Source organism: Carassius carassius, chromosome 5 (genome assembly GCF_963082965.1).
Source record: "Carassius carassius chromosome 5, fCarCar2.1, whole genome shotgun sequence".
Lineage (NCBI taxonomy): Eukaryota > Metazoa > Chordata > Actinopteri > Cypriniformes > Cyprinidae > Carassius > Carassius carassius.
The window spans coordinates 5,943,112-5,959,936 of record NC_081759.1 but is presented as its reverse complement, the minus strand read 5'-3'; the positions used below and the strand labels follow the sequence as shown (position 1 = coordinate 5,959,936).

The window sequence follows — 16,825 nt, the reverse complement described above, 5'->3', positions numbered from 1 at the left end:
TTGCTCTCAATCACACATGTCCTTTCATCTTTCTGTCTGTTTGTCATGATAGATGCAGTCTGAGTCTCTTCACTGTTGACATCCTTCATCTGGCACTTGGTATCAAAACTCTTCTCTTCTTTTCTCTTCTCTTCTCTTCTCTTCTCTTCTCTTCTCTTCTCTTCTCTTCTCTTCTCTTCTCTTCTCTTCTCTTCTCTTCTCTTCTCTTCTTTTCTCTTCTCTTCTCTTCTCTTCTCTTCTCTTCTCTTCTCTTCTCTTCTCTTCTCTTCTCTTCTCTCCTTAATTAAAATTATTTTAGTACAAATTATGTAAAATGAATATTAATTTTATAGGTTAGTTTTATTTTAATCAAGTTCAGTTTAATTGTTTGAATTGATTGATTTCAAATTGTCAAATTATTTTAGAAAATATGACGTGAAATATTCATTTGACAAATGTATTTAACTAATGCAAGTTAAATTCATTTATTCAAACTGCTTCATTTTCAAATTAAAAATATTAGAAATCATTTTAGTGAATATTATTTAAAATAAATTTTGATTTTGCAGATTTATTTTGATCAAGTTCCGTTTATTTGTTTAAACTATCAGTTATTTTCAAATAATCAAATACATTTAGTAAATATGATAAAATATGAATTTTAATCAAGTTTATTTAATTATTTCAAATTCATTCATTTTCATATTCATTATTCATTTAGTAAAAACTAAAATAAATGTTGCTCATTTGTTATTTACTTGTCTTTCAATTAAATTCAGTTAAATTTGTCATATAAAGGCATTATATTATAAAAATCAACCTCTATTCCTGTCTAATTTTGTCTCATTTTTCATGTCTTGTGTCTTGGTTCATCTCATGTAACCTCATCTCACTTTGTCTTTTTATTTCATCACTTGTTTGCTTCTCAACTCAACTCATCTCTTCTTTTCTTATTTGTCATTGTGTTATCTTATCTCCTCTCCTCCAGTGTTTTTCTCATCCTTACTTGTTTCTCTTTATTCTGGCTGGTTCTCTTTATCTCTCACACTGTGTGTCCACAGGATCCAAGCAGGACTGGTCCATTCAGTGGCCCACGTCCGAGTCGGGGAAAGAGAACACCCCAGTGGGGCCATCAGACCCTAGTCAGTGGGTCCGTCTCCAGCTCTCCCAGAGCCCCAAATTGCACTCGCGCTACAGCCAGCACTTGTGCCAGAGTCCCCAGGCCCTGGCGCCCCCCTTCTATTCCCCTCACCCGCATTCAGACCGGCTGACCGTGGACCCTCACTCCGGCCTCTTCCCCTCGCCTCTGGATATGGGACATCACTCTCTCCCTCCTTCCCCCAGACAGAGGCATTTTGCCCACACCCCTCCTCGGACTCCCTTAGTAGTGAACACCATGACCCCACCAGGGACGCCGCAGGTCAGGTGTAGGAATAAGCTGAAGGCCCCTGGAACCCCGCCGCCTGCGAGCCGGAAGCTCATCCACCTTCTGCCAGGGTTCACGGCTCTGCACCGCAGCAAATCCCACGAGTTCCAGCTGGGGAACAGAATAGATGACGCACAGACACCCAAGTGAGTCACACTACATTATACAGCGTTCTGCGTAATGCATTGTGCAATGCTTTTTAAATGTTGTTTTGTTTTTTGGTGTGAGGGCGACATCTTGGTCTGTTGCTCAGCAAAACCAAATGAGCTACCTACTGTAGGTACCTAGAGAGCATTTAAGGCATCATACATGTGCTTTTGACATAAAGCTTATATAGATATATATATTACAGTTTTATTTACTCCTGTGAAGCAATGCAAGCTAAATTTTCAGTAGTCATTACTCGAGTCTTCAGTGTCACATGATCCTTTAGAAATCATTCTGATATTCTCATTTTCTGCTCAAGAAATGGTGATACATTTTTTTTTATTATTTTCTTTATAAATATGAAGTGCAAACAAACAGGATTTATTTGAAATAGAAATGCCTTTACTGTCAATTTAAATGGAGTTTTATTAACAAAGTTTGGGAGGAGCACGATCAGATAATCATCCAACTTGGCACAGGTGCATCTCGTTCAGCTAGTCATCTTAACTAGCACACAAGCATATATATCCAGTCTTCCTACCTCCTGTCCCACGACAGTTTTATACCAGGGATTTTTCAGATCTGCTGCTTTTTGCCGGCCCCATGATCACTCCTACCCCACCAAACACGGCCGCTGAGCTCCAACAAGCGTCATTGCGTCAGCTGCTCTTCTCGCCAAGCCACACGTTGTGGCCAAAAGACCATGCAAAGCCCCGAGCTCACTCGACAACACGATTGTTCCGCCCAAGACAATCTCTCTTCGAGTGCTGGATCGCAGCAGGCATTCACCAGTCTGGGCCGCACCCCAGTTCTCACCGCAGCAAGCCTCTCTTGCTTCCCGCTGCGGGTCAACCTTTCACCACGGCTTTGAACACGGCTGGCGCAGGTGAATGCTGCCTCCACGTCGTTCGTGAATGAATTGTTCTTTTTGAACAAATCTTTTAGGTGAACGAATCGTTCTCGTTAACATAATCAACTTACTCATATTTCTTGGTCAGTGAAGTTCCTCCCTCCACAGCAGCGCGGCGCCATTAGCAGCGCATGCGCAGCTCGTGAACTGGGTAGCTCTGTGAACCGTTTCATCCTGTCAAAGAGTTACTCAACCTCGAGCCAATAGCCTTCGAGTACGACATGTGACGAAGCACTTGATTTGTTGAACGAATATGCCCTTCACTGAGCGAGTTTCATATGAGTCTGAACGAGATCTAGAGATCTCGTTCGTGAACGAAATGACTGAACCTGTATACATGTCGAGTTGAATGAACATGTCGTTCGTGAAAGCTATGAACTGGTACATATCTCGTTCGTTAACAAAATTAATGAGTAAACTGGGTCAGTTGGCCATTTATCATGTCAATCTTGCAAAATGCAAAGCGCAGTTATAGGTACTGTGCACATACACTTGTTTTCATATTTAGCATACAAAACATAATTCCACGTTTATTCCCCGATTTACGAATGTGGATATATACGTAGGCCAATATATGAACTGTCTGACCAAACAATTAAAATGCTAATTATGCAAGAAAACCTCGTGCTTTGTTCATCTGAACAATTTAAATAGACTAGTTATATTGAATGCGATTATGCGCACATTTTAATAAAGCCAAATCAGTTTTTGTAGTTTGTTAAACGACTATATGACATAACTCTGTGGGATGACGACGCCACTTTGATCCATGAAGCAAAGGCATTTTTCAAGAGTTGTCATCCACACAGAAATGTCTGAAGACATTACATTTGCCTTACTGTGCATGTTTAAACCTCACTGAGATGATACAGACATAAGTTTCATGCAATTATTCTGGCAGGATCAATTTATTTAGGGACATATTTCACCATTTATTTGGCGTGATTACTCAGAATTTTTCTAAAACGCAACTACCCTCATGTTTTGCCGCAGGACAGCAAGTGTGAGTAAATTTTCTGTTGTCTTTTTAGGACCTTAATATGAAAAGTAAATATCTTTAGAAACCGCTTGAATTTGAATATCACATAACTGCAATTAACGTTACTGCTATAGACATGTCTATTGGTACAATGTTTTACAAAACTAAACATGCTACATCGTTTTCAAAAGCCTCTGTTTTCACAGTCCATACTACAACGGGAAAACAGCATCCCAAATTTATCCGCTCTGGAGGCCGTTTAAAAAGGCCGGAAGGCCAAAACGAAAGGAAAATATGCTTTTCCAGCAGGAACGTATTAATGCGGACAAGGTTTGAGCAATTGCCAAATCAGGCATCCAATTGCTAGGCTACCCAGACATTTTTAGCTTGCCTCATCAAATGTTACTAACCCTTCTACTTTCCCACAGCCAACAACTACAACAGCTGAAGCAAGCACGAAGCTACTTTTACTTGCAACATTGGCCTGCACATCTCTGTATTTCCATCCTGTTACTTCTAACCCCCCTTTTCTTTTCAGTGTCCTCCATCTCACGTATCAGACATTAGCATTAGGCTGCCTCTGCTAGCAGTGCAGGCTACACAGTTTCTTCAAGACATCACACATCCCAGCCCCTTCCCACGACCCACAGCTACAGTGAGCTACAGCGAACGTGAGGCCACCTCCATTCGTAAATGCGCTCACAAATCTTCCGCTCCCTCATGCTCCTAACCATTTTTCTGTTCAGTGGCCTCCAGCTCCAGATTTTGTCAGAAGGCAGAAGGCACCAAGACCTATTAGTGGTCAGATCGATTTTATATCAAAAAAGTTCACCGAACCCTCTTCAGCCAACCCCTCCAAAGCCAGCCTATCCCCATTCACTCAAACTCGTTATCTACCATAGCTAACTCTCCTAACATCACCCTATCTATCTATAACGGTCCATCCTCACACCAGCCATCCCAGCAGAGCCCGCCCCCGCAGGTGCCTTTTTCCATTTATGTCCAACTCCGAAACGCTCAATCTAAATTCTCGCTGGACCCTCTCTTCATCAATGACTTTGATTCCAAAAAAAAAACTATGATCCTTGCTCAATCAGGCCTACCCGTAGAAAACTTTCCAGCCACTCATTTTGCATCGGGGCAGCAACTTCACCAGCTCAAAATGGGCCTCTCACAAAATCAGATAGAGGCCCCTCTCACAAAATCTAGTTGTTTACTTGATTAATGGGAGGCTCTCTTTCCCAATACAGTCAGTTATCGCTTCTTTGGTCAAAGTAAGGGCCCTCCAGCCGTAGTTACAAATCTCCTTGCCTATTCAGCATCATACAGGGTTCTCCCTCCCGGTGCAGCAGAGCCACAAGCCCCCTTCGGTCGTTGTGACAGCCCTCCATCCAATGCATCAAATCACGCCTCGTATCCTGTCGCAAGGGGGACTCTCCCTTCTGGTGCAGCAGAGCCGCAGCTCCCTTCGGACGCAGCGAGAGTCCCTCCATCAGTTGCGTTTTCTTGCTTACTCTGCATCAGATGGGGCCCCCCTCCCGGTGCAGCAGACCCATCGGCTCCCTTTGGTCGCAGAGTCATTCTTCAGTCTGTCGTTCTGAGTATGATGCATGCTCGGCGGTGGACGGGGGATCTCGTGCACCTCCCGGTGCAGCAGAGCCATTGGCTCCCTTCGGTCGCAGTGGGTAGCCCTCCATCTGATGCATCAAACCACCATCTTATTCAGTCGAAAGTGGGACTCTCCCCTCCGGTGCAGCAGTGCCGCAGCTCCTTTCGGACTCAGCGAGAGTCCCTCCATCAGTCGCGTTTTACTGCTTATTCAGGATCGGACAGGGCTCTCCCTTCCAGGGCAGCAGAGCCGCAGCTCCCTTCGGACGCAGCGAGAGTCCCTCCATCAGTCGCGTTTTCTTGCTTACTCTGCATCAGATGGGGCTCCCCTCCCGGTGCAGCAGACCCATTGGCTCCCTTTGGTCGCAGAGTCATTCTTCAGTCTGTCGTTCTGAGTATGATGCATGCTCGGCGGTGGACGGGGGATCTCATGCACCTCCCGGTGCAGCAGAGCCGTTGGCTCCCTTCGGTCGCAGTGGGAGCCCTCCATCTGATGCATCAGACTACCATCTTATTCAGTCGAAAGTGGGACTCTCCCCTCCGGTGCAGCAGTGCCGCAGCTCCTTTCGGACTCAGCGAGAGTCCCTCCATCAGTCGCGTTTTACTGCTTATTCAGGATCGGACAGGGCTCTCCCTTCCAGGGCAGCAGAGCCGCAGCTCCCTTCGGACGCAGCGGCAGTCCCTCCATCAGTCGCGTTTTCTTGCTTACTCTGCATCAGATGGGGCTCCCCTCCCGGTGCAGCAGACCCATCGGCTCCCTTTGGTCGCAGAGTCATTCTTCAGTCTGTTGTTCTGAGTATGATGCATGCTCGGCGGTGGACGGGGGATCTCGTGCACCTCCCGGTGCAGCAGAGCCATTGGCTCCCTTCGGTCGCAGTGGGAGCCCTCCATCTGATGCATCAAACCACCATCTTATTCAGTCGAAAGGGGGACTCTCCCCTCCGGTGCAGCAGTGCCGCAGCTCCTTTTGGACTCAGCGAGAGTCCCTCTATCAGTCGCGTTTTACTGCTTATTAGGGATCGGACAGGGCTCTCCCTTCCAGGGCAGCAGGAACGTGGCACCGTTTGGTTGCCATGAGAGCCCTTCATCAGACGCTCCAAATCATGCCTCATTTCCAGTCGCAAGGGGGACTTTCCCTTCCGGTGCAGCAGAGCCGCAGCTCCCTTCGGATGCAGTGAGAGTCCTTCCATCAGTCTCCCTTCAGAGAGTCCTCCCTTCGGTCGCAGGGTGACATATGAGTTATGATACATGCTCAAGGGCAGACAGGGATCTCCCTCCTGGTGGAATAGAGCCGCTGGCTCCCTTCGGTCGCCGTGAGAGCCGGCCACCAGATGCATCAAACCGCGCCTCAAATCTTCTTGCCTCTTCTGCATCTGACGGGGTTCTCCCTTACGGTGCAGCAGACCCACGGCTCCTTTCGGTCGCAGGGTGAACCCCCCATCTGAGTTATGATACATGCTCAAGGGCGGACAGGGATCTCCCTCCCAGTGGAATAGAGCCACTGGCTCCCTTTGGTCGCAGTGAGAGCCCTCCATCAGATGCATCAAACCATGCCTCGCATTCAGTCGCAAGGGGGACTCGCCTTTCCGGTGCAGCAGAGCCGCAGCTCCCTTCGGACGCAGCAAGAGTTCCTCCACCAGTCGTATTCCATTAAGCGTCAATCATGGCTCTCCCTTCCGGGGCAGCACTCCTGATGCAGCAGAGTCACGGACCCCCAACGGAGGCTGGGAGAGCCCTCCGAGGCGTAAAACCGTGCCTCACATCAACCCGCAAAGGGGGACTCCCCTATCTCCCGCAGCTCCCTTCGGATGCAGCGGGAGTCCCTCCATCAGTCGCGTCTCTTTGCCTTCTCAGCATCGGACTAGGGCTCCTCTTCCGGTGCAGCAGACCCACGGCTCCCTGCGGTCGAAGTGTGAACCCCCCGTCTGAGTTATGTTGCATGCTCAATGGCGGCTAGGGATCTCCCTCCCAAGGGGGTACAGCCAGGGACTCTCCCTTCTGGTGCAGCAGAGCCGCAGCTTCCTTTGGATGCAGCAAGAGTCCCTCATTTTTTAATATCCAGTGTCGTGCTCCTCTCATAAGCGGCACATAGGGCTCACCGGTAAGACGTTGCGAGCCGCAGCTCTCGTCGAAAACTGCAGGGGCTCTCCTGGTCGCTTTGCGCTTTTCTTCTCAATACACATATTTTGGGGGGCAACTAAATTTAGCTCTCTGGCTGCTGTCCTATGCATTTAAACCTCTTTTCTGGAGTTTTTTGGGTTAGGGCTATGTTTCGGGCCCGGACCCCTCCCCCAGGACAGCACGCCAAAATGCCTACTATTCGCTTTCAAAATAGATGTAAGGGTGAACTCGTGAAATGGAGTTTTATTAACAAAGTTCGGGAGGAGCACGATCAGATAATCATCCTATTTGGCACAGGTGCATCTCGTTCAGCTAATCATCTTAACTAGCACACAAGCGTATATATATCCAGTCTTCCTGTCTCCTGTCCCACGACAGTTTTCGGCATCCCTCCTCCACCCCAACTCCTCACTTCTAATCTATTTATCCCAAATTAGGGATAGGGGGAGTTATTTGGGTTCGGGCTATGCTCTGGGCCCGGACCCCTCCCCCAGGACAGCATGCCAAAATATCCCTACTATTCGCTTTCAGATTAGATGTAAGGGTGAAGTCGTGAATTGCTTCTTGCTGAATAGACACTGACATGTTTGTGCTAGGAGGTCATCATATTGTATCATTAACCCTTGTCTTATGGAGCAGTAAATTTAGGTGTGTACATTCATGGCATACCAAAACGACAAGGGCAAGGCAAATGCTGGTCATAAATTTACATCCAAAGACAGGCCTCTCTTTGAATGTATATTAATGACCAGCATTTGTGTTTACTTGTAAAATGGAGTGCTCAGTTTTAAGACATGTTTTAACACATCAATCTGGATCTACTAGATTTTTGCTTTACATTTAGATCCTAAACACTGATACCATCTTGAACGGTCTTATAAATAAACCTGTAATGCTTTGGATGATGAAATAATCTGCAAAAAGTATTATAAAAGCATCAAGCATCATTATTTGGCACTGTGTTAGCAAATTCACTATTAATTTACTAAGTTGTCAATCCGGATCTACTGTATTTTTGCTCCACATTTAGATCCTAAACACTTATTCATCTTCTTGATTTAGTTACTCAGCCTCATCTAAATTAAACTAACTAAACTAACTAACTACTAAATTAAATTAACCTGTGATGGTTTGGTTATTGAAATATTGTGCAAAAGTGTGATAACTATTGCTAAGACCAGGGCCAGTTTATGATTGTGTATATATATATATATATATATATATATATATATATATATATATATATATATATATATATATATATATATATATATATATATACAGTATATTTATAGTCAGGTCCATATATATTTGGATACTGATGCAATTTACATAATTTTGTCTTTGTATGCCACCCGAACAGAAATAATTTGAATACGATCAAGGTGAAATTGAAGTGCAGACTTTAAGCTTTAATTCAAGGGGTTGCACAAATATATAACATACAATCCTTAAGAATTACAACAATTTTTATACACAGTTCCCCCCTTTTCAGGGGCTCAAATGTAATTGGACAAACAAATATAATCATGCAGGATATAAAATGTTATTTTTTAAATATTTTTAGTTAAGAAGCCTTTGCAGGCAACGACTGCCTGAAGTCTGGAACTCATGGACATCACCAGAGACTGGGTTTCCTCCTTTGTGATGCTTTGCCAGGCCTTTACTGCAGCTCAATTCAGTTGTTTTTTGTTTGTGCCTTTAGTTTTGTCTTCAGTAAGTGAAATGCATGCTCAATCGTGTTGAGATCAGGAGATCGACTTGACCATTGCAGAACATTCCACTTTTTTACCTTCATAAACTCTTGGGTTGCTTTTGCAGTATGCTTTGTGTCATTGTCCATTTGTACTATGAAGCGCCGCCCAATCAACTTTGTTACATGACTGAATCTTCATTTGACTGAATCTTTATCCCTATACACTTCATCATTCTTCCAGCTGCTTCTGCCCTCTCTCACATCATCAGTAAACACCAGTGACCCAGTGTCACTGGAAGCCATGCATGCTCGTGCCATCAGACTGCTCCACCAGGTTTCACAGATGATGTTGAATGCTATGAATCATGAGCTGTTCCAAGCCTTCTCCATACTTTTTTCTTCCCATCATTCTGGTACTGGCTGATCTTAATTTAACCAGTCTAAAGAATGCTTTTCCAGAAGTGGTCTGGCTTTTTTTTAGATGTTTTTTCACCTTGTGGTGAAGCCTCTGTATTTGCTCTGGTGAAGTCTTCTCTTGATTGTAAACTTTGACAGTGCCATGTCTACCTCCTGGAGAGTGTTCTTCTCTTGGCTGGATGTTGTAAACAGGTTTTTCTTTATTCACCACTGTTATATTTCATGGACATCCAGGCCTTTTTATGTTGCTGAGCTCACTAGTGCGTTCTTTTTTTTCTCAGAATGTTATCAACCAAACTGTTGATTTGGCCACTCCTAATGTTCTCTCTGATGAAACTGTTTTGTTTTTGAAGCTTAACAATTGTCTGTTTCACTTGTATGGAGAAGTCCTTTGACCGCATGATGTGATTTCACAGCAACAGCTTCCAAATACAAATGGCACACATAGAATACTTTTTTAGCTTCTTAATTGATATAAAAATAACAGAAGAATAGCCCATGCCTGTCCATGAAACAGCTTTTGAGCCAACTGTGCAATTACTTATGGTCCCTTAAAAAAGAGGGGAGGTATATATTAAAGAGCTGTAATTCCTTAAACTTTCCTCCAATTTTGATGTGAATACCCTCAAATTAAAGCCCATCATGTGCACTTTAAGCCCATTTTCATTATATAACTCTAATTTGAATATGTTTTGGTCAGCAGCTATGATAATAACATTTTTGTCTATGTCCAAATATATATGGACCTGACTGTATATGCATTTCTGCCTTATTTAATGAAAAATGTGTGCGAATGAACTCAGTGCAATGCATTCTGGGACTGTTTAACCTGTTATCAATTAAATTAATATATTCAACTATTAATATTGTACCGTGTATTGTTTCATAAAAATTATATATTCCCAAGAATTATCACAAAAACATAAACTAAAATGAAAACTAAATCTTCAAAAAAGAGCATTAACTGAAATAATGTTAACTGAAATAAATGAGACAATATATAATGAAAATATATTTTATTTCACCTAGTTACTAAGACATACTTTCTCATTTTGATTTAGTTGAACTAAAACTTAAATAAAACAAAAACCATTATACAGGTATATTTAAAAATGTTGAGGAATCTTGAATTTTTGAAACGGTTAACCAAGTAAATCCAAATTTAGTATTAGGTTTGAGAAAAAAAAAAAAAAAAAACATCTTTAATTTCATTTTTGAGTAGCTAAACCTGGCCAAGAAGGTTTAGTTTCAGTCATAGAAGCTGGCATGAAAAAAAAATGAAAAAACACATTTATATACTTATACACTTCCTGTAAGACATAAATAAAAATGAAAAACACAACAAAATTACAAAAACCAACCAAATTAAAAAAAGAATAGTATGTCAGTGATACTAATATAACATTAATAAGGAAGACAAAATACACTAATACTGTTTAAATATAATGTAATTATTGTAGTTGAGAAGTATTAACAGCAATCTGTGAGTTTTAGAGCTTCTCAAATCAGTAACTTCAGGTTTCATGATGGTTAGGCCATGTTGATGTTCATGTTGTTGTCTTGAGAGAAAGATAAAATAGAAGAACAGAGAGACATTACTTCCTAGTTTGGATCAGTAAACCAGATTAAATGGCAGTAGATGGCTAATTACCAGTCCCCTTGCTCTGATGTGATCCAGACCCTTTCCATGTCCCTTTAATAAGGGCCTGGATGCTGAGAATGCCAGCAAATAGGGAAATCCAATCAAAACAAGGCTATTCCGATGCCTCAAATAGACCTGATTTGGGACCTGTATTGTTCATTTGAGACTTTGCTGATTTATACACAGGACAGTTTGTGAACAGACCATGACAAGGAGCTCATCATGTTGTATAATTAACCCATGTCTATGGAGCAGTATAAGGTATGTCATGGGTCAAAGACAGAAAAAGGGTTTTCAAACATCAAAATGATAAAATGTTAATACATCTCTATGTCTCCTGCTTAATTGTATTATTTCTGAGCAAAAAATAATGGCTATCATACATTTTTACAGTGAGTTACCATAGTCACCCATCAAAATGTCATTCAGTGTAGTTCATATAACAGAAAATCTTGTCAGGCGTATTCAGAAACAGATTTATTAGATCACAGTTCAGCATCCTAATGGTAATTTTAAATGTAAAAAAACAAAAAAACAATTCACTCCCCTTTAAACTACTATGGCTTAGTAACCTATTTGTCAGCTAGACGTTTGTTATCATTTAAAATATAATAATTATTAAAAAAAGCTTTTATACATTTTAATAAGTGCAGATCACAGTAAGTATCTTGTTTAATTTTTACATACATATATTTGTTATGATGAATGATGATTTAGCATTATTTCACCCATATTTTGACATTACATTTTCACAAGCGTTATTTGAAAAATAGACATGTTACTTGCATTTAATATGCTTTTTATGTATACAAGATTACTTTTTTTTTTTTATTTGATCGATTTAAACTTGTGGTGCTTTGGTTAGTGCACAGAAAGACACAGGGCCAGTATCTGGTATTTGGTCTCCACAGTAATGTTGTATGGTTAGTGTGGAAATAGTTGATAGTAAAATGCGCTTTTGCTGTCTGAACGTGGTTAAAGACTCTCCAAAACAACTTTTCATAATTTTGTCCAGAATATTAGTCATTTATAGAGGTTTTACAATTAATTTTTTGAAACAGCGAATGAGCTTGTCTGTCAAACCCACATTGTTTCACTGCTATTGTTGAGGTGTACTTTCTGTATGAAGCCTTAGTGCCTCATAATGCTTTGTTTCATCACCAGTTGCAGGACATTCTAACTGTAATTGTTTTATGGCCGGATTTACATATTTGCAGAAGCTGATTGTGAAATGCTGTGTTTTTAATTCTTACGCCATTGGTGCTACATATATCTCATTAGAACAGCTGTTTAGTTTAATCATAAAAAAAGAGGAAACATAGTTAATGTCAGGACAGGTAAATTAAGTTGTACACCTGTTTCATATTTAAGTCATTTGGATTTTCTCAGTGAAAGACGGTTAGCTTGTGTGCAGCATGCATCCAAAATGATAACGCATGCATCTTGGTGAGACCCTGTGGGAGTCCGATATTGACAGTTTAATTGTAATTTGGAGAAAACTAGGAACTGTCAGTTAAGAATATGTTGGAGTCTTGTTTGTTACTGGGAGAACTGAAGTAAAAGTCAACATGACATCAGTTTTTTTCCTATCATTTATGATCCCCAAGACTGCATTTATGTGAACAAAAATACAGTAAAAACTGTTTTATATTTTAATATAGTTTAATTTATTTATGTGAATTTTCAGCATCATTACTCCAGTTTTCAGTGTCACGTGATCCTTCAGAAATCATTCTAATAAGCTGATTTTCTGCTTAAGAATAATTTCTTATCATATAGAAATACACAATAGAAAGTCAAATGGTTTACTGTCATCTTTGGTCAACTTAATTGCATTCTTTCTGAAAAGACACTGACATGACATTTGCCCAAGAAGGGTCATCATATTGTCTCATTAACCCTTGTCTTATGGAGCAATAAATTTAGGTGTGTACATTCATGGCATACCAAAATGACAAGGGCAAGGCAAATGCTGGTCATAAATTTACATCCAAAGACAGGCCTCTCTTTGAATGCATATTAATGACCAACATTTGTGTTTACTTGTAAATAGAGTGCTCTGTTTTAAGCTAAACACGTCTGTCTGGATCTACCACATTTTTGCTTCACATTTAGATCCTAAACACTGATACCACCTTCAACGGTCTTATAAATAAACCTGTAATTATTTGGTTGCTGAAATAAGCAAATTCACAATCTGATACAATATCTACGGTTCAATATGTAATCAATTTTAGATGGATAATATGAAGTCCCACTCTTTTTTGTTGAATATTTGCTTTAGTTTTTGAATATGTCACATTATCTGAGTAAAAAGTCCAAATCAAGAGTATAATACAAATGTCTGTGGCCTAGTGGTTAGTGCACATGCTCTATACACAATGAAGACATGAAGAGACATAGAATCATCTTTGCCCTGAAATAACATGGTCGACTAGTAGTGGAGATAATTATCACCTTTAGGACAGTGGAAATGGACTGCCATAACTTGAGACCCAGACCTTGAGCAAGACACCACATAATGAGACTCAGACCAAGGCCACGTTCATCCAGTCTCAAAAGGTTTCAAGACTAATACTGCAAGTACCCACTTCAACTCTGCTCTTTGCTGTTACTTAAAAACCCCAAGAATCATTTACAAATCTTTTATTGAAGAACTTTTATATTCAAGAGCTCAGACACGGGTTGTTTGTGGTCTGAAATTGAGGTTCTCTTCAGGAATGGGCTCTTTTTGTCTCAAAGGGACCAAAGCAGCCATGTTTTTTCCTTATAATTACAGACCTTTTGACAGCTTGCGTTAACGTTTGACCCTCACACAGCGAGACACGCACACTCACACGCACTCCAGAATTCCTAATGAGGGATTTTTGATGAGAAAGACGGACAGAGGAATACTCTCAACATTCAAATGTGCATCTAGCACAACATTTCTTCTGATTATATGAGAAGAATCTGTATTATGGATACTATGAGAATGTGTCTATCCTTTAGTCATCTCATAAAGCGCTAACATGAATGCCATTTTCTCTCTGGTCATCATTCATGGTGTCATTTGCGCTGTGCAGCACTCTTTCTGTTTGCTGGGTCCTGTATTGTATAGCATGTGTGTGTGTGAGAGATATTTTTGAAAGGTGTTTGGAGTGTGGAATGCTTGACAGCTGTTTTATTACATCTGGCAGGTTTGCAAGGGGAAAACTACTGGAACGGAGAAGCAGGAGATGATGAAATTAGTCCTGTTTGATTTGCATGTCATTGTGATTGGATCATAACTGAAAGGATTTTTTTTCAATTAATTTGCCATTGTAATTTGTTGAATATGATTTCAGTGTTTTTTTTAATGTGTCTCCAATTTGTTGAAGTCAAATGTTAACATACACCTTTCAGAATCTGCAAAATGTTAATTATTTTACCAAAATAAGAGGGAACATACAAAATGCATGTTGTTTATTTAGTACTAACCTGAATAAGATATTTCTCATAGAAAATGACATATAGTCCACAAGAGAAAATAATAGTTGAATTCATAAAAATGACCCAGTTCAAAACTCTTAATACTATGTTTTCACCTGAATGATCCACAGCTGTGTGTTTTTTTTTTTTTAGTGATAGTTGTTCATTAGTCCCTTTTTTTTCCCGAACAGTTTACAGAAAAATCTGTCAGGTCCCAAATTCTTCGGCTCTTAATGCATGGTTTTTCCTTCTGGAGTATCAGTGTTAATAGTTTTATAATTACAGACCTTTAAACAGCTTGCAATATTATATATATAATCCTTAATATAAAAGTATATATAATATATATATATATTCAAAAATAAATAATTTTCATTATTAAAATAATAATAATAAATAATCAATAAATAAATGTTTCAAATCATCAAACAAATTTAAATATTAGTCAAAGATAACACAAGTAAACACAACATGCAGTTTTTAAATGAAGGTTTTTATTATTAAAGGGAAAAACTAAATCCAAAACTACACGGCCCTGTGTGAAGAAGTTTTTGCCCCCCTGTTAAAGATGTGGTTTATCACACCTCAGTTTAGTTTCTCTAGCCACACCCAGGCCTGATTACTGCCAAACCTGTTCGCAATAAATTAAATCTCAAAAATAGGACCTGTCTGACGAAGTGAAGTAGACCAAAATATCCTCAAAAGCTAGACATCATACTGAGATCCAAAGAAATTCTGAAACAAATGAGAAAGAATGTAATTGAGATCTATCTGTAACGAGGCTGCCTTAAGCAGGGATTGAACCCGGGTCTCTGGTGCTCTAAGAGTGTGAGTTTACTCACTGAGCTACTCCTAGACTGTTAAATCCAAGAGCGGAAGAGCAAAAGAGCAACAAGGCCAAGGGGCTTGAATCTTCAAAAAGTAACAATAATCTTTACTAGAGAAAACAAAGTTCAAAATAAACGTAGCAAACTTAGCTACCATTAACCAAAAAACGACACAAGGGTCCAAAAATACAAGCACAATCAAACTTAACTTAGCAACTAGATACACAGGAAGCATAGGCTCAAGACTGAACACAATAGCAGGGAACAAACATACTTAAAAAGGGTCAAACACAGGTGTGAGGAATCAACGCTGATGAGCAGAGCAGACCATAGGGCTAGAGTTCATAGGGCAAGAGCCATCTGCAGTTCTGGAGGGAACATGACACAGTACTCATTGAGAGTGACCCCTGCAGGCCAGGATGAAAACAGCAATGCAGATACGAGCCCATTACAGGATCCCGTCTCCTAGGAACGGCTCCTGACGTTCCCTAGATTGACTCCTTGGGCTTGGTGAAAGTCTGAGATGAGAGCCTTATCCAAGATATCCCGAGCTGGAACCCAGGTCCGCTCCTCTTGGCCATAACCCTCCCAGTCTACCAAGTACTGAGCCCTTCCATGTACCCGGCGGTAATCAAGCAGCCTGCGGACGGTGTACACTGGCTGACCATCAATCATGCGAGGAGCTGGGGCAGATTTACTGGCTGGAGACAAAGTGGAACAAACAACTGGTTTTAATCGAGAAACATGGAAAGTAGGATGGATTTTCATGGACCTGGGCAGGAGAAGGCGAAAGGAAACTGGATTAATCTTTCTGAGGATCTTGAAGGGACCAATGTATCTGGAGCCAGCTTACGGGATTCCACTGCAAGGGAAGATCTCGGGTAGAGAGCCACACTCTTTGTCCTGGACGAAATGAGGGTCCTGCTCTCCTCCTTCGGTTAGCCTGCCTCCGTTGGAGTCAGGCCGCCCTCACTAGAGCTGCACGGGCCCTCTTCCAGGAAAGTCGACAACGACGGACAAGCTGTGTGGCAGCTGGGGTGTTAACCTCTGGCTCCTGTCCAGGAAACAAAGGGGGGGGGGGGGCAATCCATAGAGACACTCAAAGGAGGACATGCCTAAAGAAGAATGGTACAGAGTGTTATGAGCGAATTCAGCCCAAATTAAACGAGAGCTCCACGTGGATTGGTTGTCAGCAACCAGGCACCTCAGGGTCTTCTCAATGTCCTGATTTACCCTCTCAGTTTGTCCATTGGACTGGGGGTGGAAGCCAGAGGACATTCTGATGGAGGACCCAATGAGCCGGCCAAATGCCTTCCAAAACCGGGATGTAAACTGTGGCCCCCGATCAGAAACCATATCCTGGGGAAAGCCGTGGATTCTGAACACATGTTTCATCAGAAGTTCTGCAGTTTGGTTAGCTGTGCGGAGTTTGGGCATGGGTAAGAGGTGACAAGTCTTAGAAAATCTATCTACCACCACCAGAATTACTGTGTTTCCCTGAGACGGGGGCAAACCTGTGACGAAATCCAGGGAGATGTGAGACCATGGATGTCTTGGGATAGGCAGTGGGTTCAGTAAACCATGAGGGTGAGTTCTTGACTCCTTGCACTGGGCACACACTGG

The 16,825-nt window shown here is 41.4% G+C and overlaps 1 protein-coding gene across 2 annotated transcripts in view; it reads left to right on the top strand.

Moving 5' to 3' along the window:
* ksr2 (kinase suppressor of ras 2) overlaps window positions 1–16,825 on the top strand; it is a 101,390-nt gene that overhangs the window by 17,826 nt on the left and 66,739 nt on the right. For both annotated transcript variants that reach the window (XM_059549574.1, XM_059549573.1), the window contains exon 5: window positions 1,041–1,551. In XM_059549574.1, coding sequence (XP_059405557.1) covers window positions 1,041–1,551 — 511 coding nt within the window. The remainder of the gene's footprint in view (window positions 1–1,040; window positions 1,552–16,825) is intronic.